Source organism: Narcine bancroftii, chromosome 9 (assembly GCF_036971445.1).
Source record: "Narcine bancroftii isolate sNarBan1 chromosome 9, sNarBan1.hap1, whole genome shotgun sequence".
Classification (NCBI taxonomy): Eukaryota; Metazoa; Chordata; class Chondrichthyes; order Torpediniformes; family Narcinidae; genus Narcine; species Narcine bancroftii.
In genome coordinates, this window is record NC_091477.1 from 74,224,178 (window position 1) to 74,246,291 (window position 22,114).

The 22,114-nt window shown below is 44.6% G+C and overlaps 1 protein-coding gene across 10 annotated transcripts in view; it reads right to left on the reverse strand.

The window, feature by feature from the left end:
- Positions 1 to 19,896, reverse strand: part of LOC138742285 (uncharacterized) — a 39,870-nt gene extending 19,974 nt beyond the window's left edge. For 4 of the 10 annotated variants that reach the window (XM_069896492.1, XM_069896491.1, XM_069896488.1 and 1 more), the window contains exons 1-4: positions 16,514 to 19,896; positions 5,350 to 5,540; positions 2,723 to 2,864; positions 2,474 to 2,603 (exon numbers count right to left, since the gene is read on the reverse strand). In XM_069896492.1, the coding sequence (XP_069752593.1) occupies positions 19,039 to 19,782 (744 nt within the window). In that variant the 5' untranslated portion in view covers positions 19,783 to 19,896 and the 3' untranslated portion in view covers positions 2,474 to 2,603; positions 2,723 to 2,864; positions 5,350 to 5,540; positions 16,514 to 19,038. Of the gene's footprint in view, positions 1 to 1,117; positions 1,199 to 2,473; positions 2,604 to 2,722; positions 2,865 to 5,349; positions 5,541 to 6,936; positions 7,021 to 13,259; positions 13,848 to 16,513 lie in introns of those variants that run through there. The other 6 variants (XM_069896485.1, XR_011344031.1, XR_011344032.1 and 3 more) reach the window with 6 other exon arrangements.
- Positions 19,897 to 22,114: the final 2,218 nt, after the last annotated feature.

Here is a 22,114-nt window from a genome sequence, read left to right on the forward strand (position 1 = left end):
GAGAGAGAGAGAGAAAAAGAGAAAGAGAGAACTGGCAGGTGGGAAGGAAGGAGAGAGCAAGCCTTCTCAATGGAGGAAGTGAGCACCAGCAGTGGCGACTCTGGAAGGCATGTTTGAGTAGTTTGGGCACTTTCCTCCTGTTGCCATCTTGCAAAATGGCAGCACCAAAATGTTACCTTCACATATAGGACCCAGAGTGGGTTTTTGAGGCAAAATTCCAAAAACCTACATTAAGGAGTTTTGCAAGAAACACCAATGGAATTAGCAGAAGATTTGGTTACCGTCTTCTGAAGTTGTGTGAATTCTGAAATGGTTCGTGCAGATTGCAGGAGAGAATGGCGGACTACTTTGAAAAATAGAAAACACCCGAATTTACAATAAGGGATGTAAAAAAAGACCATTAGATGATGATTCTTTCTTAAGGATTATATGTCGTCAAGATAAAATTATGAAGAAATTATGTTTGATTAATCTATTGCAGCTCATTGAGAATATATCAAATGGAGAGAGGGGACCCACCAGATGTGGTGTGTTTAATAATTTCCAGACAGAAGATAGCTAACCAAATTTGAAAGATATAATTTTTTTGAGGGGGGGTGTTGTTAGCTCGTGCAGTGATTGCTGCTTGGGGGAGAGGGCAATTATTCACAATCCTTGTCAATAGTTTGGCTGAGGGGACCAAGTTTAACATTTCCAAATCTGCGGATGGCACAAAACCGTACTGGAAAGTAATGCAGGTGCATAGAGAACTCCAGTAGTTGTAGATCTCAGGGCCCAGGTGGCAACACGATGAGGGGGAAAGTGTGAGCTCTTCCACTTCGGAAATAAAGTGAGTTTAAAAAAAAATTAACTCCTGAGGAAGGGCTTAGACCTGAAATTTTGATGGCCTTTAACTTCTTGATCTGTTGAGTTTCTCCAGCACTTCTGTGTATCACACTAGACCTCAGTATCCGTAGATATCTGAACTCCAGTAAAAGAGTGAATAATTTCTTTTTAAACAGAGATTGAGAAAAAGCTCAAAGATGTGGCATGTCCTTCTACATATATCACTGTAACATAACGTGCAGGTAAAACAGCAAAACAAAATGTTACATATGGTTTCTCAGAAAGCACGTACCTCCTTCAAAGAATTTAGGAGTTGCCAGACTGAATCCTAGCAGATGGATCTATCTATGAGGAGAAAGCTGTTTTATGAAGTCTGGAAAAACAAAAGATGAACTCGTCTGAACACACAAAACACGAAGAAAGCTCAGCAGAATAAGTATAGTTCTGTCACCTGAGAAGCCTACATCGAGGCTTTATAGTTTTCAAATAAATTGGTATTGGATTGAAAAGGAGAGATATTCACTGAGAAGATGATGAATCTCTGGAATTCTCTGCCTTGGAGGACATTGAAAGCTCAGGTATTAAATGCATTCAAGCCAAAGATCCAGAAAGCTCTCAATATTTGAGAAATTATGAGATAAAGATAAGAGCAGAAGTAAAAGATCAGCTGTGATCGTCTTCAATGCCAGAGAAAGCAGAAAAGGTCATACATGTTATTTTTATACATACATGTTACTTTTATACATATGTTATTTTATACATACATGTTATTTTTGCTTATATTTTTTATATTAAAATTGAATATTACAGAACAGTATTGTAAACATACATAACAACACTGTAACTCTTTCTAATTTCACACCCATAACCCTCTAATTTTCTTATATGGATGTGCCTATCTAAGAGTATTTTGAATGTCTCTCTTGACTAGCCTCCGCCATCATCCCCAGCAATGATTTCTAGATACCTATCGGTCTCTGGCATCTCCCCTAATCTTTCGTCTGGTATTTGCTATTGTCACCCCAGGAAAGAGTTGCTGGCCCACCATCCTTCAGAAGGCCATCATAAAGTTATGTACCGTATTTGACGACATATAGGTCGCGCCTCCCCCATCATTTTTTCCCCCCAAATTTTGCCTCAAAAACCCACTCTGGGTCCTATATGTGAAGGTAACATTTTGGTGCTGCCATTTTGCAAGATGGCAACAGGAGGAAAGTGCCCAAACTACTCAAACATGCCTTCCAGAGTCGCCATTGCTGCTGCTCACTTCCTCCATTGAGAAGGCTTGCTCTCTCCTTCCTTCCCACCTGCCAGTTCTCTCTTTCTCTTTTTCTCTCTCTCTCTCAGTACCACCCTCCCTCCCTCCTGATGCCCGCTCTCTCCCACAAAGCTTTGTGAGGAGTGCTAGGCCTCGATGATCAGCCTTTGCTCAATGAGCCTGATCATCGAGGCCCAGCACTCTCCTCAAAGCACTGTGGGAGAGAACGAGCTATGGGAGGGAGGAAGGGAGCGAGCAATGGGATCCCTGAGCAAATTGAATGAGGTAAATACGCTAAAAGAAATTTTTCACGCTAAAAATGTGAGTGGGGGAGTCTTATATGCCAGTGGGTCCTATATACCATGAACTTTAGTACATCTATTAAATTACCTCTCATCCTTCACTACTCCATAGTGTGAAGCCCTAGCTCTGACAACCTTGCTCATAAGACATGTTCTCCAGTCTAGGCAACATCCTGGTAAATCTCCTCTGCATCTTCTCCAAAGCTTCCATATCCTTCCTGTGATGAGATGATCAGAATCAAATACTTCAAGTGTGGTTTAATCACAGTTTTATTGAGCTGTAACATCACCTCACAGCTCTTGAATTCGATTCCCCAACTAATGAAGGCCAACACACCATATTGTATGCCTTCTGAATCACTCTATCAACTTGAGGGGCCATCTTGAGGGATCTATAGGCCTGGACTCTCTCTGCTTCTCCACACTGTTAAGTATCTTTCCATGCTGTTCATATTTTTTTGTTCTTAATGCCCGGCTTTCTGGAGAAAACATCATGGAGTCACTGAACAGTCTTTAATTAGGTGTGTAATAGAGCAGGGTCAATTAATACATTCAGTGTAAGGAATACTCCAGTGAACACGATCACAGTGTAAAGGAGCCTTAGACTGAGCCATGGATTTAATTTGAAACAAGACCTTTGAGTTTAAAATAAGCAAGTTCCAGAACTCTGAAGAGAGAGTGGACCAAAGTATCCATGGAATTTTGACTAAAAGGCTTGATGGTAAATAACAGTGGCAGATATTCAAAGAAATATCCCATAATTCAGATACATGGATCATTTAATTGAAAAATAAAAATGTATTATCATAATTGTCTATTGAGATCCATGCATATGGAACCATAGAAAGCTACAGGCCCTTCTGCCCAACTTCACGTTGAACTATTATTCTGCCATTGACACGTGCCTGGATCATAACCCTCCATACCCCTCCCATCCATGTACCTATCTAAATTTTTCTTCAATGCCATAATCTACTATCCTAACTTCAGCTAGAGCTTGTTCCTCACTCTCACTAGTTTCCACATGATGAAACTCCTCTCCAATGATCCCTTTAAACATTTCACCTTTCACCTTTGACTCATATCCTCTCATCCTTGCCTCACTGAATTCAGTGGAAGAAACCTCCCTGTGTCAATTCCATCAAAACCCCATCATAATTTTGTATACCTCTACTAAATCTTCCCTCATTCTCTTGATGCTTCAGGGAGTAAAGTCCTCACTTTTTCTTTTAACCTTTTCCTGTAACTCAGTTCCTCAAGTCATAAGAACACCCTTTTAAGTCACTTTTTCACTCAATTTTATTGATATCCTTCCTGTGGCTAGATAATCAAAACTGCGCACAATGCTCCAAATTTGGCCTCACCAATATCTTACACAATTTCACCATAATATTCCAAATCTAGTACTCAATACTTTGATTTATGAATGCTAACTGCAAAAAACTCTCTTCATGACTCTATCTACCTGTGATGCTACTTCTGGGGAATTATGTATCTGTAGCCCAAGATCCCATTGTTCTATCGCACTCCTCAGTTGCCTAACATTTACCTCTACACAGGCGCCATCCTCTAAGGCAGAGAATTCCATAGATTTCTCACTTCCTAAATAAAGATTTTTTTTTCCCTATTTCAATCCCTATTTCATTTAAACCCTTGGTTGGGGAAATCTTGGGCGAAGAGAATAGAAAACCTGAGCAAGGTCTGGAATTCAGCAAAGGATGATCAAACATTAATTGTGAGAGAGAGAAGAGTGCAAGAGCAAATTAAGCACTGCCTTGGACCCCCGTGACCTAGGTTCAATTCCTGGCTGCTGTCTGTGTGGAGTTTGCACACTCTTCCAGTCAGCGTATGGGTTTCCTCCAGTTGCTACAGTTTCCTCCATATCCCAGAGACATGCAGGTAGATCTGTTGGTTGACTGGCCTGTAGATGAGGGGTAGAATTTGGGGCAAGATTGATGGGAATATAAGGGGATCAAAATGAGTCCTTGATATTCGCTGAAGGGCCTGTTTTGGCTGGGCACTCTCATAAGCTTCTTTTATATTTCTCGAGGGAGGAAATGGTTCTGCAAGCCTGCAGAATAATATAAAACCAAAACAAACTTGAGTTCATAAGAAACCAAAAAACAGACAGAATTATGGCTGAGAATCAAAATATTTTGCCTGAAGAGGAACGTACAGACTACTCCAGAAATTGAGGGGATCAAAATGGTTATCAAGAGTGAGAATTATGAATTAATTAGTTGGTTAAAGAATGGGAAAAAAAAACAATAAGGGGTGAGATGCTCCACAGGGTGGTGAATGGGATGGCATTTTAAAGTGGAGGATGTGGAGATAATGGATGGTAATCTTTCAAACTGCAGTGGATTCTGGAAAGGTCCCAGCAAGTTGGAACATATGAGAAAGGAATGGGAAAAAGGGAACAACAGGTCAATTAGTCTGACATCTGCTGTGTCGAAAATGCTGGCATCCCATTATTTAGGATGCAGTCATTTTTTTTTTCAAAGAGGATGTGTTTGACAAAATTAATTTTTTTTCAAAGCAAGTAGTTAATCTGACTGAACATTTACAACTAGATGAAGCAGCATTTCTCTGGACACATAATACATAGCGCTTAATATTCACATATACATAAAGTATGTATTTAATTTGAAAAATATGTTTACAATTTACTTATGTAATGAATGTAAGTAACCGACAGAATAAGTCAAGGGAAACTGTGGATATTATGTATCTGGAATTTTAAGAGGCATTTGACAGGGAGCCACATATTAGATTGTTCACTAGACAACAAATTTTTAAAAAAAGATTTACTGGTTGAAAAAAAATGGGGATTATGATAGACAATTTCAAGAAGAACACAAAGATAATTTCAAATTTGCTGTATCATGCAGGAAGTTGGATAAACATTAACTTTTGTTGAACTTCCCGTGTTTAATAGCACGGTGATGCTATTATTCAACCGACCTAAAAAGGTTTTGCCACTGATTTTCATTTGTACTTAGCATCTGATGCCTCTTAGGTCAGTGTCCGGCAATATTCAGCCAGCATTGATGGATTCTAGTTGCCCAGATACCACTTTTCCATTGTTGCAATCTCCCGTTGAAACCTTTCATCATGTTCGTCACTGACTGCACCAAGATCAGCAGGGAAGAAGTCTAAGTGCAAATACAGAAAATGTATTTTCAATTAAATGTTATACTTCATGGTTCTTGTATGCTTGAAATATGTTGTCAATCAGTTGGATGTGCTCTATATATGTGAGTTACTTTTATAGCCTGTCTGCATCCATCCTGGCTACTCATTCCCAGACTTAAGACAAGATTTCACAGCAGAGTGAATGCCCAGGCATGCTTGGACTAACCAAAACAGCTGGCTTTGTGAGCAATACACTGGTATACTTAAAATATGACAGGAAGTCACAAAATAGGTTATATCTAAAAAAAAGGTACCCGATAGGAAAATATTTCAGTGATTTTCGTGATCAGCATCCCAAAATCCATAAACTACACCCAAAAGTGTTCAGAAAGCAAAGTTTTTGATGTTTAGTGTAATCTGGGAGGAGTGCCTTGAGAAATAATCCATTTGTGAAGTAAATAGATTGGATAAGGGACTAAACAATGGCAACAAATGGCTAGCTAACAGGATCATGTGCTATTATTAGTGGGCATGACAAAACAATCTTTTATTTACAATTCGTATCAAAGACAGATGAAAAGGGGAGGAGTAATGTGACTCAATTTCATCATGATGCAAAGTTGGGGGGGAAAGTAAGTCAACAGGGATTGGGTTATGCCAGCAAACAGGGCTGAGAAGAGTACCCACCTCTGCATATACAGTGGTGCTGAGATGGCAATGGTGGAGACAGGGTCGGCTCCAGAATGAATGTCAGAGGTGGGGTATTAGCGTGTTAGAGGGGAAGGCAATGGAACACTCATAAATTTGCACAGCGGGGGGGGGGGGGGGGCAAAGTTCAATATAGGAGATGAGGGTGCTGCTTTTATTGCATCAAGCATCACTAGATGCTACAGAAGCTTTACGCACGGTAGTGACTCAGCCGGGGGTGGGTGGAGAGTCGCTAGTGTCAGGCTAGACGCTAGTGACATGGGAGGGGATGGGGATGGGTTTGATGGCTAGCGATGGCCGCGACCATATGTGGGGCACACAGTACCTAGTTTGGGGGAGGGAAATGCCCATGGATGCCTCTCCTTGGTGCCGACCCTTCCAGCACCAGCGTCCTTGGTTTGAATCCACTGCTGTCTGCAAGGAATTTATACATTCTCCATGTGTCTGCATGGGTTTCCTCTAGGGGCTTTGGTCTCCTCCCACATTTTAAAGACGTACAGGATCAGTAGTCTACCTGGTTCATTTGGGGGACACAGGCTTGTGAGCCAGAAGTGGGTGTTACCATGCTGTATCTTTAAATTATAAATCAATTAAAATTGCCAACAACCTTTCCTGGTCCAACCACATTGCAGCAACAACCAAGAGAGTGCACCAATAACTTTATTTTCCTAGATGTAGGACATTCAGCAGGCCCCCAAGGTCTCTTACCAAGGTTTACACCACAGAAAGTATCCTCCCTGGACGCATCACTGCTCAGTACAGGAACTGCTCTGCCCAAGTCTGCAAGAGACTGTAGAGAGTTGTAAACGCCATTCTGGCCATTGCAGACAATCCACCCCTCCCACTTCTTCGGGAAAAGCCAACATGTTAAAGGACCTATCCCACCCCGATTATACTCTTTTTACCTCCCTCTGTTGGGAAGTGTGGTGGTACACCACCAGCCTACTGAAGGGGGCAACCTCTGTACCTGCAGGAGTGTAAGGGGACAACACCTGGCTGGCTGTCAATCAGTTGGCCTGAATGGATCAAGCCCCACCCGGTCGGGTGTCAATCACCCTCCAGGATATAAGCCTGTGCCGGCCTCCCAAGACCTCACTCAGAGTTGCTGCAGCCACAGCCAGCCTGGCTCTGTGGAAGTCTTTGTGGATTAAAGCCTGTTGTACAATCTTTATCTTTGTGTCTGATTCAGGTTAACAGTGCACCACAGGAAGATACATTGAACATGAAAACACGAACATCCAGATTCAAGGGCAGCTTCATTCCTGCAGTTATCAGACTTGAATGAACCCAGTAAAAGATGATGGCCCTGCACTGTGCTCTTCTCTGTGCCCTGAACTTTGCCCCAGTAACACTAAGCCCTGCCCTCTTTGGTTTACTACAATACTACATCCTGTGCTCTATGTTTAAGTAAAAGTTGACTTGCAGGGATAGATAGCTTTTCATGTGGAAAAAACAATGAGATTCAGTGCAAAGCTGGCCAGCTGTGTGTGCAAAATAGGAAAATGAAGTTTTTCATTTCCACAGGGAGAATCGGAAATTATTACTAGATAGTGAGAAATTAGTTAATTCTGTTATGAAGAAGAATTGAGCGTGCTTGAACACAAAGCATCAATTTAAAGAAGTTACTGTGAATAATTTGAAGGTAATTGCATGCTGAGCTTCATGGCAACGAAGTTGGGGGGGGTGGGTTGTGAACCACACGGAAGGGTAAGGCTGATCATGCAGTAATTTATATAGGACAGTACAAAATTGTGGGTTGAAGGGCCTGTACTGTGCTGCACTCTTCCACGTTCAATGGCATCATGGGTGATGGAGTCTTGTCAGTGCCCAGGATCATTCCTGGATCATTGGTCTCCTAGCCGAGGGTACATATTCTTCACTGCTGTTGTCCCTGGATTTATTCTTAGGTGAAGGTGGGTGACATGTGTGGAGAGAATAGTAAAAAAAATTTGAGAGATTGGGAGTTGGTCTCACTGAGCCCTAAGATCTTGAGAGGGATTGAGGGAATAACCAAGGAGAGTTTACGTCCTGAGTCTGTAGACAGAACCTAGAGCCAGGAGGCGGCCAGCGAAACATGAATACTGAAATTCTCCTCCTCTGAAGGCTGCGGATATTCATTTGTTGGGTATCATTGGGCCAGGAGTGGTAGAGCAACATTGAGCTGAGGTGGGAAAGTGAGACCCTGTGAGATGTTTTGAGGGGCCATGTGGAATTGTCCCACTTCCACTCTCTGGGGAATTGGATAAACCGTAAAATAAAATCTTTCGCATTTACTGGGGTGGGGGGAAGAGAAGGACAAGTAAGATATGACGCAGCTAAACAATTTTCTTTACTGAGTATGAAACGAGAGAGACTGAAAATGAGGGGAGGAGGAGATAAATGAGAATACCTCCGGTTACTGGGGTCTGGTGCGGTACACAAAAGTGCTGGAGGAACTTAGCAGATCACACAGCATCCATAGAAAATAAAACACAGTTGATGTTTTGGCCTGAGCCCTTCGTCAGGAATTACAATATTGTTCCAATGAAAAAAAAATCAAGACCTATATCGACTCGACTTTTCCAAAGGAATTTCCCAGGGACAACCTGCAAAGCGCTAATTTATTTATCAGTTTATCTGGACACCGGCAATGCACAGTGAGAACCCTGGGAGTCTTTCAATGTTACATTTGTGGCCAGTGGGAAAGTCAATCAGTAATTCGTCATAAAACACCTTCCTTCCCTTTCCCTCTCCCCATTTGTTTCCATAGAACATAGAACATAGAACATAGAACATAGGAGCAGGAGTAGGTCATTCAACCCTTCGAGCCTGCTCCGCCATTCAATGAGATCATGGCTGATCTTAAAGTTCAGTACCCCGTCCCCACCTTCTCTCCGTAACCTTTAATACCCTTATACTGAAGAAATATATCTAATTCCCTCTTAAATATATTCCCTCTACTGCCCTCTGTGGCAATGAATTCCACAGATTCACCACCCTCTGGGTAAAGAAATTCCTCCTCATCTCGGTCCTAAATGGTTTGCCTATTATCCTCAAACCATGGCCCCGGGTTCTGGATTTTCCCATCATTGGAAACATCCCATTGCATCCATTCTGTCCAGTCCTGCCAGAATTTTATGTCTCTATGAGATCCCCTCTCAATCTTCTAAACTCCAGCGAGTACAATCCCAATTAGCGCAATCTTTCCTCATAAGTCATTCCTGCCATTCCAGGTATCAGCCTGGTGAATCGCCTCTGCACTCCCTCCATTGCAAGAACATCCTTCCTTAGATAAGGTGACCAAAACTGCACACAACACTCCAGGTGGGGTCTCACCAAGGCCCTGTACAGCTGCAGTAAGGTATCCTTGTTCCTATACTCAAACCCTCTTGATATGAAGGCCAACATACCATTTGCCTTTTTAACCGCCTGCTGTACCTGCATGCTCGCCTTCAGAGACTGGTGTACAAGTACCCCTAGGTCTCTCTGTACTTCCCCATCTCTTAATCTATTGCCATTCAAATAGTAATCTGCCCTCCGGTTTGTATTACCAAAGTGGATAACCTCACATTTATCCACATTGTAGTGCATTTGCCATGTATCTGCCCAGTCCCTCAATTTATCCAAATCACACTGGAGCTTCCTGACCCCCTCTTCCGTGCACACAACCCCTCCTAGCTTAGTGTCATCTGCAAATTTGGAGATATTACATCCAATCCCCTCATCCAGATCATTAATGTAAATTGTGAACAGCTGGGGTCCCAGTACAGATCCCTGTGGTACCCCACTGGTCACCGCCTGCCACTCAGAAAACGAGCCATTTATCCCAACTCTCTGTCTTCTACCTGCCAGCCAGTTCTCAATCCACATCAATACTTTGCCCCCAATCCCATGAGCCTTGATTTTGGAAGCCAATCGTTTATGCGGGACCTTATCGAAGGCCTTTTGGAAGTCCAGGTACACCACATCCACTGGCTCTCCCCCATCTATTTTACCTGTCACCATCTCAAAGAATTCCAATAGATTTGTCAAGCACGATTTACCTTTTGTAAATCCATGTTGACTCTGTCCGATCCCTTCTCTGCTAGTCATATGCTCCGCTATTACATCCTTAATAATGGATTCCATCATTTTGCCCACTACTGATGTAAGGCTCACCGGCCTATAATTCCCTGCTTTTTCTCTACCCCCCTTTTTAAATAGTGGGGTAACATTAGCTACCCTCCAATCCATGGGTACTGATCCTGAGTCTATCAAGTTCTGGAAAATAATTCTTAAAGCATCTGCTATCTGAATAGCCACTTCCTTAAGTTCCCTAGGATGTAGATTATCAGGCCCTTGGGATTTATCTGCCTTCAATCCCATCAATTTCCCCAAGACCATGTCCTTAGAGATACTGATTTTTTTCAGTTCCTCCCTTGCATTAGTCTCTATGTTTCCCAACATCCTTGGGAGGTTATTTGTATCCTCTCTTGTAAAAACAGAACTAAAGTAAGAATTTAATTGGTCTGCCATTTCCTTATTCCCCATTATATATTCCCCTGATTCCGACTGCAAAGGACCTACTCTGGATTTCACCAATCTTTTCCTCTTGACATATTTATAAAGCTTTTGCAGTCGGTTTTTATATTTGCCGCAAGCTTACTTTCGTAATTTATTTTTGCTCTCTTGATTAATCCCTTTGTCCTCCTTTGGTGCATCTTGAACTGCTCCCAGTCTTCGGTTGTGATACTTTTTTTGGCCAATTGACATGCTCTCTCTTTGGACCTAATGCTGTCTCTAATTTCCCTTGTTATCCACGGTTGAGTCACCTTTTTTGGTTTATTTTTTATGCCAAACCGGTATAAACGATTTTTGCAATTTCTCCATTAGATCTGTGAATGCTTTCCATTGTCTATCCACAGTCAACTCACCCATAAACACCACCCAATCAATCTTACTCAATCATAATTCCCTTTATTTAAATTCAGGACCTTAGTCTTGGTTTTAATTTCATCACTCTCCATGTCGAGTGAGAATTCGATCATATTGTGATCGCTCCTACCCAAAGGGCCTCGTACAACAAGATTGTTGATTAGCCCCTTATCATTGCATAATACCCAATCTAAAATGGCCTGCTCCCGAGTTGGTTCCTCGACATATTGGTCTAGATAACCGTCCCGTAAACATTCAAGGAATTCCTCCTCCTCAGTATTTTTACTAATTTGGCTAGTCCAATCTATATGTAAATTAAAGTCTCCCATGATGACAGCTGTTCCCTTATTGCACGCTTTTCTAATTTCTCTTTTAATGCCTTCCCTCACCTCTACACTACTATTTGGAGGCCTAAATACCACCCCCACTAACGTTTTCTGCCCCTTGCTATTCCTCAGTTCTACCCATATAGATTCCGCATCTTCCGAGTTGATATCCTTTCTGTCAATCATGTCGGTCCCTTCTCTCACCATCAATACTACCCCACCCCCTTTTCTTTCTTGCCGATCCCTCCTAAATATCGTATACCCTGGGATGTTAAGTTCCCAGGCTTGCCCACCTTGCAGCCATGTTTCTGTAATCCCAATCAAATCATATTTGTTTATCTCAATTTTCACAGCTAATTCATCTACCTTGTTCCGAATGCTTCTTGCATTAAGATATAAAGCCTTCAGATTTGCTTTTTTCACCCTCCTTGCTCTTTCTGATTTTTTTACTTTCGCTGCCTAACCTAACTTTTCCTGTTTTATCTTTTCTGTCCTTTGCCCTATCATACAGGTTCCCACCCCCCTGCCAAATTAGTTTAAACCGCACCCGACGGCTGTACCAAACCTAGCTGCCAATATATTGACCCCTTTTGGGTTTAGGTGTAACCCATCCTTCTTGAAGAGGTCATGCCTTCCCCAAAAGAGATCCCAATGATCCAAGAAGCCAAAACCCTGTCCTTTACACCAGCCTCTCAGCCACACATTCATTTTTCTTAACCTTCCATTTTTGTCCTCAGTTGCACTTGGCACAGGTAGCAAACCAGAGATCACCACCCTGGCTGTCCTATTTCTTAGTTTCTGTCCTAGCTCTCTGTAATCCTTTTTCAGTACTTCCTCCTTCTTTTTATCTATGTCATTGGTACCCACATGTACCAAGACATCAGGCTGTTCGCCTTCCCCTTTTAGAATACCCTGGACCCGATTTGAGATATCCCGCACCCTTGCACCAGGGAGGCAGCACACCATGCGGGCATACCTATCTGGCTCACAGAATCTCCTGTCTGTATTTCTGACAATGGAGTCCCCAATGACCACTACATTCCTCTTTACCTTTTGGTCCACCATGCCAGGCTCAGTGCCAGCGACCTGGTCACTGCTGCCAGTTTCTGTCAGGTCATCTCCCTCAACAGCATCCAACAGCATCCTGTTACTGAGAGGGATATTCACAGGTGTGCTCTCCATTTTCCTGGTATTTTTCTTCCCTCCCCTGACAGTTACCCACTTACCTGACACATCTGGTCTTGGGGTAACTATGTCCCTGAAAGTTGAATCTATCAACTCCTCACTCTCCCTTACCAGCTGTAGGTCCTCAAGTTGCAGCTCCAGTTCCCCAACTCGGTCCTTAAAGAACTGGATCTCGGTGCACCTGACGCAGATGTGGCTATTTGGGAGGGTGGGACTCACCCATGGTTCCCACATCTGACATTCAGTACAAAGCACTAACCCCATAGGCATGACTGAGCTAAAATAATGCCACTTACCTTTCTCCTCGCCTGCTTTTGCCTAAGCCTGTTGAGCCAAAGGCTGGAAGTCCCACTCCTTCAGTGCCCCACTCACTCAGTGCGCCGCTCCTTGCTGGCTGCTCCCTCCCCTTTTACTCCTTTTACTGGCCCCTTGACCAATTAACCTTGACCAATTAACCTTTGACCAATTAACCTTGACCAATTAACCTTTGACCAATTAACCCAGTCACTCTCTCCAAGCTCCTGCTCCTCTGACTCACAGCTCAAACTCCAGCTGGTGCCTCCTCAGACTCCCAGCCCGATTTGAGTAGGCCCAAGCCCCAGTAAGCCCTTGTATTTAACAGCTTACCTCCACCTCACTCTCTCCGAGCTTCTCCTCCTTCGACTCCCAGCTCGAGGAAGATTTATTTGAGGCTTCTATTCTGCACCAAAACTGATGAGTTCCACGGTTTCTCATGGCATTGGAGTAGGAGTCTCTCTTGACAATAGTACAGAGCAGACTACAAGTCTGCTTTTATTCTCATTGATTTTTCCATGCTTCAGCTTCTGTTGGCCTATGCCAAGTCTTCCAAAAGTAATTCTGGTATTATTTTTAATCTCTTCCTGAACTGAACAAAGCCATAAAGCAAGTCAGGTTTCAAGAAGAAAATGGATTGCTCTTGCTTTTTAATCCATTACCTTGGGATGAAGTTTATAGTCCTGACGATGGTCAAGTGGTACAGAACTGATCACTTGAGAGATGAGAGTCTATTGTCATATACTGTGTACATCCAAAATGCTAGATGCCCCAAAATTCTTGTTTGCTGCAGCCACAGAGATAAATAAGATACACAAGCCACAGTATTACCCCAATATGCCATGAGATGATGAATACAAAAGAATAGATTGTGGCGCTCTGAGGAGCTGAAGTAAATCACTGCCACCACGTTGAGGGTCGTTATCTACTGCTTTTAATTCAAATTCAGCACGGCCCTTTAAGGGCAGCATGAGCTCAGTCACCTGGTACATTGTGACATCATCATCGCTGCCCAGGGTGTGGGCTGAAAGGGAGGCTGGAGTCAGAGAGAAACCTCTGACCAGTAAATGGATATGTATCGAACCAATTTAAATTAAGCAGGTCAACTAGGCAGGGATGTCCACTATCTCCCTCATTGTTCGCTTTAGCAATAGATCCATTGGCAGAGCTGATAAGAATAGAAATAAAAGGGATAAAAATAAAGGAGAAGGAGTATAAAATCAGCTTATTTGCAGGTGACATCATAGTATACCTAACAGAACCAGAGGTATCAGTAAAAGAATTACATAAGAAATTGAAGGAATATGGAGAAGAATCGGGGTACAAGATCAATGCAAATAAAAGTGAAGCAATGCCAATAAGTAATGCGGATTATACAGAACTTAAAAAGGAATCACCATTTAAATGGCAAGCGGAAGTAATCTGATACCTAGGGATCAGGTTGGTTAGATAATAACTTAAGCCACTTGTACAAACTAAATTATCAGCCACTAATAAAGAAATTGCAGGAAGACTTAGAATATTGGAAAGAATTACCGCTAACGTTGATAGGGAGGGTAAACTGCATTAAAATGAATGTCTTCCCAGGGATAATACTTATTTCAATCATTACCAATTCCCTTAACAGAGAAATTCTTTAATGAACTAAAGAGAATAATAAGGAAATTCTTGTGGAAAGGGGGGAAACCAAGGATAGTGTTAGATAAATTAACAGAGAGGTATAACCAAGGTGGTTAGCAGTTACCAAATTTTAACAATTATTATAGAACAGCAAAATTAAGATATTTATCAGATTTTTACCAAACAAGGTAAAAACCAGACTGGACTAAGAAAGAACTAGATAAAATAGGGGAGAAGGTACCAGAACATATACTTTATAAGTGGGATGAAAAGCTGGTGCAATATAAAAGCTCACCAGGATTGCATCATTTACTTAATATATGGAAGAAGATCCACTTAGAAAGGAAAAAAACAAATTACCAAATACCAAAATTGTTATTGACACAAAACCCACTAATCCCTTTTACCTTTCCTTTAGAGAATGGGAGAGAAAAGGAATCAAAAGAATAGAAAATTTTTTGGGGGAAATAATTTATTAACACTTGAACAGTTGAAGTACAAATATGGAATAACTCTGGTACAATGGTTGCATATCATCAACTGAAAGCTTATTTAAAAGATAAATTGGGAAACAGACTGAGATTACCAGAAGGAAGCAGCTTTTGAATATGTGATTACAGACACAATGATAATTAAAAGATTTATAACGAACATGTACATTAAGCTGCAAGATAAGGAAAATGATGAAATAAGCTATAAACCCAAACAAAAGTGGGAAAAGGATTTAAACATAAAGGTAAAAAATGAAACATGGGAAAAGTTATGTTCTGGAACTATGAAGAATATAATAAACACAAGGTTACGCATGATACAGTATAATTGGTTACACAGGCTATATATCATGCCTTAAAAGTTAAAAGAATGGGATCCAGCATTATCAGATAGATGTTTTTGTTGTAAGAAGGAAATGAGAAAGTGAAAAAGTTTTGGGAAGATCTAAATCAGATATTAAATAAAATCACAAAAATTACAAAAAGCAACATACCAATAAATCCAGAGATCACTCTTCTAAGTAATATTAGGCCTCAAACTGGATGAAGCACAAAAAAGATTTATTATGATACCCTTTGCTGTAGCAAAAAAAATGTATAATGTCAACTTGGAAATCAGAAGAAAGCCTGAGAATACAGCAATGGTACATGGAAATGAATAAATGTATTCCATTGGAAAAAATAACATATAATTTAAAAAATAAAGTCACATTATTTGAACAAATTTGGGAACCATACATGGAACACAACAGAGAGGGCTTGCCTCAGACCTTCACCCCCTAAAATGATAAGAAGACAGAATGACTTGATCCACTGTGTAAAAGTAGATGACACATTTTTCTTGTTTATTTTTCATTGTGTGATGACATTGTTTAATGGTTTTATTGTATTGTATATGTTGAATATTTATTGGTTTTGGAGGGAGGGTAGGGGGGGAAAGGGTGAAAATGCCAATGTGTATCTTTAATGAGAAACATTTGTATATATTTTAGTCGGTATGGTTCACAGTACAAAAAATAAAAAATTATTAAAAAGAAACCCCTGACGACGCCATCTCCTAATGCCTGCCCTACCACATGGCGATACAAGCGGGACTGGTTCACCATTAGGCTGTGCGCCACCACACCACCCCACCCCCAGAACCGGCTACGCATCCTGTCACTTGGGCAGTTGGCCCTGCCATTTGGGCACAGCCGCCTGGACCGATTGAGATAAGTCTAGGTGGGCGGCTATCAAGTGGTCCATGGTAAACAATTCCTCCCTGCCTCCCACATCCAAAGTAAAAGTTCCGTCCGACCACCTCGTACAGCCCCTCGTAAGGCCGCTGTAGTGGTGTTCGCTGTGGTCCCCTTCTGACAAAGACAAATTGCGCCACATCGAGTTATTTGGGCCGATGAGACGGTCGGGTGCCGTGGTGCGATGGGGGTGGTGGAGTCAGGTTGCCCAGGGGTTTACGGAGATTGGCAAGTCACTCACCTTCACTGTGCGTGGTCTCCGCTTGCGGGCTGAAGAATTCCCCTGGCAGGGAGAGTGGTGGGCTGTAGACCATTTCAGCTGATAAGGCTTGCAGGTCCTCCTTGGGCGCTGTTCTGATGCCGAGGAGGACCCAGGGCAACTCGTCCACCCAGTCGGGGCCAGAAAGCCTGGCCATCAGGGCAGACTTTAAGTGGCAATGGAACCTCTCTACCAACCTGTTAGACTGCAGGTGGTAGGCCATGGTATGGTGCAGTGTTACCCCTAAAAGCCTCGGCAACTGCGTCCATAGGGTGGAGGTAAATTGGGCACCCCTGTCGCTCGTAATATGCACCGGCATGCCGAATTGAGTGATCCATTGGCTGACCAGGGCTCTAGCGCAAGTCTCTGCTGATGGTTCAAAGACCAGGATGGCTTCTGGCCACCGGTACCTCTGTCCACTATGGTGAATAGGTACCGCAACTCCCTGGACACCAGCAAGGGGCCCATGGCATCTATGTGGATATGTTGGAATCTTCGCGGTGCCAGGTTGAAATGTTGAACAGGGGCCTGCATGTGCCTGTGGACTTTGGAGGTCTGGCATCGGACGCAATTGCGGGCTAGTGCTGCCACCCCCTTCTTGAAGCCGTGCCAGACGAATCGCTGAGCCACCTTGCTGACGGAAGTCTTTACTGAGGAGTGGGCGAGATCGTGGATGGAATTGACAACCCTAGCCCTCCAGTCCTGTGGGACTACGGGGCGTGGTGCACAGGTGGAGGTATTGCAGAGCAGCAGCTGGGCAGAATTGGGGAGGCAGATATCCTCAAGCTGGAGCTCTGATACTGTGGTGCAGAGAGCCGTTGAGCCTGTGCGAGCTGTGCGTAGTCGAGATGGGGAGCTAGCATGCTGATGGCTGGGTGGGAGAGCACATCAGTGACTACGTTGTCCTTACCCCCCCTGTGCTGGATGTCAGTGTGAATACCAAGACGTGCGACAGGTGGCGCTGTTGCCTGGCTGACCACGGGTCTTTGGCCATCGATAGTGCTTGGGTGAGTGGCTTGTGGTCAGTAAAGACGTTAAAAGTCCTGCCCTCTAGGAAATATCGAAAATGGCGGATGGCCAGGTACAGTGCCAGGAGCTCCTGATCGAACGCATTATATTTGAGTTCGGAAGGCCACAACTGACTGCTGAAAAAGGCTATTGGGCGCCACTGTCTGTCCAGCCACTGCTCGAGCACTCCTCCGACCGCCAACGAAGCATCGACCGATAGCGCCATATGTGCTTCCAGACGTGGGTGCACTAACAAAATCACCTAAGTAAGGGCCTGCTTCATCGCTGCAAAAGCCTCATCTGCCTCCCCCGACCAGGCCAAGGTCTACTCCTTTGTCACTATCAGCACAAACAGAGGGTGCATGATGCGGGCGGTGTTGGGGATGAATCGTTAGTAAAAGTTCATCATCCCCACAAATTCCTGTAGCCCTTTGAGGGAGGAGGGCTTGGGGAAACGTTGGACAGCTGCCACCTTTTCCAGTGCCGGAGCTGCCCCAGATGCTGTGATGGTATGCTCCAGCAACTGCAAAGTTTGTTTCCTGAACTGCCAGCCAGGCGAACAGGGTACGGAGATGGGCCTTGTGCTCTTCGCGAGTGTGGGTAGCTACCAGGATGTCATCTAGGTAGATAAAGGCAAAGTCCAAATCCCTACCCACTGTGACCATAAGGTGCTGGAATGTCTGGGCGGCGTTCTTCAGGCCAAACGGCATGTGGTGAAACTTGAACAGGCCAAAGGGGATTATAATGGTGGTCTTTCCAACGTCATCAGGGTGGTATCCATGCACCAGATCAACCTTTGAAAAGAACCGCGCGCTGTGGAGGTTGGCCGCAAAGTCTTGGATATGGGGGACTGGGTACCTGTCTGGAGTTGTGGCGTTGTTCAGCCGTCTGTTGTCTCTGCAGGGCCTCCAACCTCCCGATGACTTCGGGACCATATGTAGCGGCGCCGACCAAGTGCTATTCGATCTCCAAACGATGCCCAAAGATGCCCAGCTCCTGGAGTCTGGAGAATTCCTCCTTGGCTTGCTTCAGTTTCTCCAGCAGCAGCCGTCTAGCCCTGGTGTAGATTGGGGGGCCTTGTGTGGAGACATGATGGAATACTGCATGTTGGGGAGAGGCGATGTTGAAGCGAGGCTCCAGGATGGCAGGGAACTCACTGAGGATCCTGGCAATTTCGTCTTCGGTGGCAGTGACTGTGGTGATCTCCGACCTGGCATCGTCTGCCATGCCCAGCCGCATTGAGTAAAAGGTGCAAGCGTTGACCAGCCTCCTGCCCCTCACATCCACCAGCAGGCCGTGAGCCCTTAGGAAGTCAGCCCCCAACAGCACCGTGCTCACCGAGGCCAGGACGAACCTCCAAGTGAACTTCTCTTCCCCAACCTGTATCTGTGCCCAACGAGTGCCAAAGGTTTTGATTGTAGAGCCATTGGCAGCTCGCAGGGTTGGACCGGGGGTTCGAGTCTGTGTTTCCAGCACTGTGGGGGGGAAGGACGCTCAGCTCAGCCCCTGTGTCGACTAGGAACTGGCGGCCTGTGGATCTGTCTTGGATGTAGAGGAGACTGTTCACGGGGCCAACCATCACAGCTATTAACGACGGTTGGCCTGGCTGTTTCCCTGGTAATCCCAGGGCTAGGAGCACTTGCGGGCTTTAGCCCCCCCCAGCGCTGATGGTAGAAGCACCACACTGACTGGTCTTCAGGCTTGCCCTTGGGGGAATCTTGTTGATGACAGGGCGCCGGCTTGGAGACCTGGCTGAGTGCTGCCTCGTTCTCCTGCTTAGTTCGCCAGAGGCCATCCGCCCAGGTTGCTGCCTTGCGGGGGTCGGAGAAGTCCTCTTCAGACAGATGGAGCTGAATGTCCTCTGGCATCTGTTCTAGAAAGATCTGTCTGAAGAGGAAGCACGGCTTGTGATCCTCTGTCAGGGCCAGTATCTCGTCCATGAAGGCTGAGGGGCTGCGATCAACCAACCCGTCTAGATGTAAGAGTCTGGACACACGCTGCTGGGGTAAGTGGCCAAACTTCCTCACAAGCAGATTCTTGAGGGCTGTGTACTTTTCGGTCGCTGGTGGCCGATGGATGATATCATCCACCCTTGCCGCTGTGTCCTGATCGAGGGCGCCCACGACATGGTAAAACTTGGTGGGAACAGCTGTGATGTTGTGGAGGTGGAATTGTGCCTCCGCTTGGCCGAACCACATCCGTGAGTAACGTAGCCAGAAAGGGGGAAGTTTGAGGGCTACCATGTTAACCTCTGCCGTGTCCAGCGTTGGTTGGGTCCAGAAGGTCGCCTGGGCCCATCGGGGTCACCAATGTGGCGCTCTGAGGAGCTGAAGTAAATCACTGCCACCACGTTGAGGGTCATTAATGACTGTTTTTTATTCATATTCAGCACGGCTCTATAAGGGCAACATGAGCTCAGTCACCTGGTACATTGTGACATCATCATCACTGCCCAGGGTGTGGGCTGGAAGGGAGGCTGGAGTCAGAGAGAAACCTCTGATGACGCCATTTCCCCATGGCTGCCCCACCATGTGGCAATACAAGAGGGGCTGGTTCGCCATTAGGCTGTGCGCCGCCACAAGATAAATATTCACAGTTGCAGTTGCAAAAATATATGCTGCTTCAATTGTGGAGACTGATCTGTTGGTGCAGTACACAGAAACTCAGTAAGTCACGCAGCATCCATTGGAAGTAAAAGGCAGTCAATGCTTTGGGGCTGAGCCCTTCTTCAGATCCTGGAGTAGTTTATGGTTTGGGGGGGGGGGGGGTAAGGATAGATCAGAGAGGCCAACACCCGACATGGTCTGGGTGGAAAGGGACTCAGAAGGAAGTGAACAGTGCCCTTCAGTGGGCCTCCGTCACAGGCCGGCCCAGCAAGAATCACATCTCCTTCAGGTAAATGCACTTGAAACTTTTCCTTAGCGACTTGTGATTACCCCTTGAAGAAACGTTGCTTTGGGTCCCCATTTCAGCAGCCTTTTGGCCCTCCTATTTACATAAGCAATGGGCCTTGTGCCAACTTCAGGCAGATTGCATGATTCATCTTCATTTGGGCATCTTTGATTCCTGCGCCTTCTAATTAGCGTTTGATTGATTTCTGCCTTTATCTTGTTCTTTCAAAAGATTCAAGTGCTCTTCATCATAATCTGCACACTTGTATATAACACAGCCTATTCCCAGATAGATGTAATTATGAGCATTTATTCAATTTATTTCCGTATCACATTGGTCTTGAGAAACCCATTGAAAAACAAATGATTTTTTTAATGTGGAGGACAGAGGTATTGAGAGAAAGGAATAGAATCCTTACAGGAGACAGAGTGGGAAGAGGATTAGTCAAAGTAACTGTGGGAGTTAGTGCTTTTATAAAATAAGTCCATGGCTGAGTGGTCTCCCAAAATATCTTCCTCTATTGGGAATCTGAGTACTGTTAGGAAGGACAGGATTTATTTTCTGTCCTCGTACTCTTAAACCAGAGTAATACAGCGTGGAAACAAACTCTTTGGCTCAACTTGCTGACCGAAATGTCCTAAGCAGTAATGGATTAACTATCACCCGGGCCCTAAACCGAGCTTTAGTAAGGCCCCCTCTGATCTTGCCCCTCCACGGGCCCAAGTTACCCCAAGCGCTCCTTGCTCCCCACCATGGGCCTGGATATCCCAGCTGCCCCTCGCTCCCCAGCTTGGTCACCCGGGCGCCACTCACTACTGGCCTCACATTTAGCAGTACCGGCCAACGGACACCGCCGTCCACCCACCCCACTTGTCGCTCACTTACTACCGCAGGTGACAGCCTGGACACCGGTATCTCAGAACCCCCTCCTCGCAAATCTTCATGCCACCGCCGCCAGCTCCCAGAAACCACTGCGCACATCACTCTGGCAATGGCGCAACACCAACTGTGGCCCACAGTCACCCACACAGTCAGTGTGAAATGATAAACCGAGACCAGGATACCCTTCACTTCATAGAGATGGTGTGTGACCTGCTCTAGCACAGTGGTGCATTGTATTACACTCACAGGGTCTGCAGTCATAGACATGGTAAACACAATATATGTAAAAGCACTGAAATATCTCAGGCAGTTTGGGCCCCCTTACCCTCTGGGCCCTTTGGCTTCAGCCTCTTCAGCTTAATAGTTAATCTGCCGCTTGGTCCTATGCACATTTGTTCCACCTGACTGCATTTGACCCATACCCCTCTAAACCATTATATCTGTACAACTTTAATATTGCAATAGTACCTGTCTCAACAACGTCCTCTAGCAGCCCAATTCATACATCCATCCGCCTCTGTGTAAAAATGTTACCTCTCAGGTTCCAGTTAAATATCTCCTCCCACACTTTAAACCTAGCTTCATCGGTTACCCCGACTCTAGGCAAAATTCTCTTTGCGATCACCTGATGTTTTCCTCTCTTCATTTGGTGTGATTTTCCAGTCAGTCACTTTTAAGGGTCTGGAGTCACATAGCACCGAGACTTGGTAATGTTGGGATAACTGATCAGAGATGATCTCTTTCTCTCTTTCTCTTTAATGTAAAAAGTGGGCTTTCATTTGAACCTTCCAAACCAGGGGG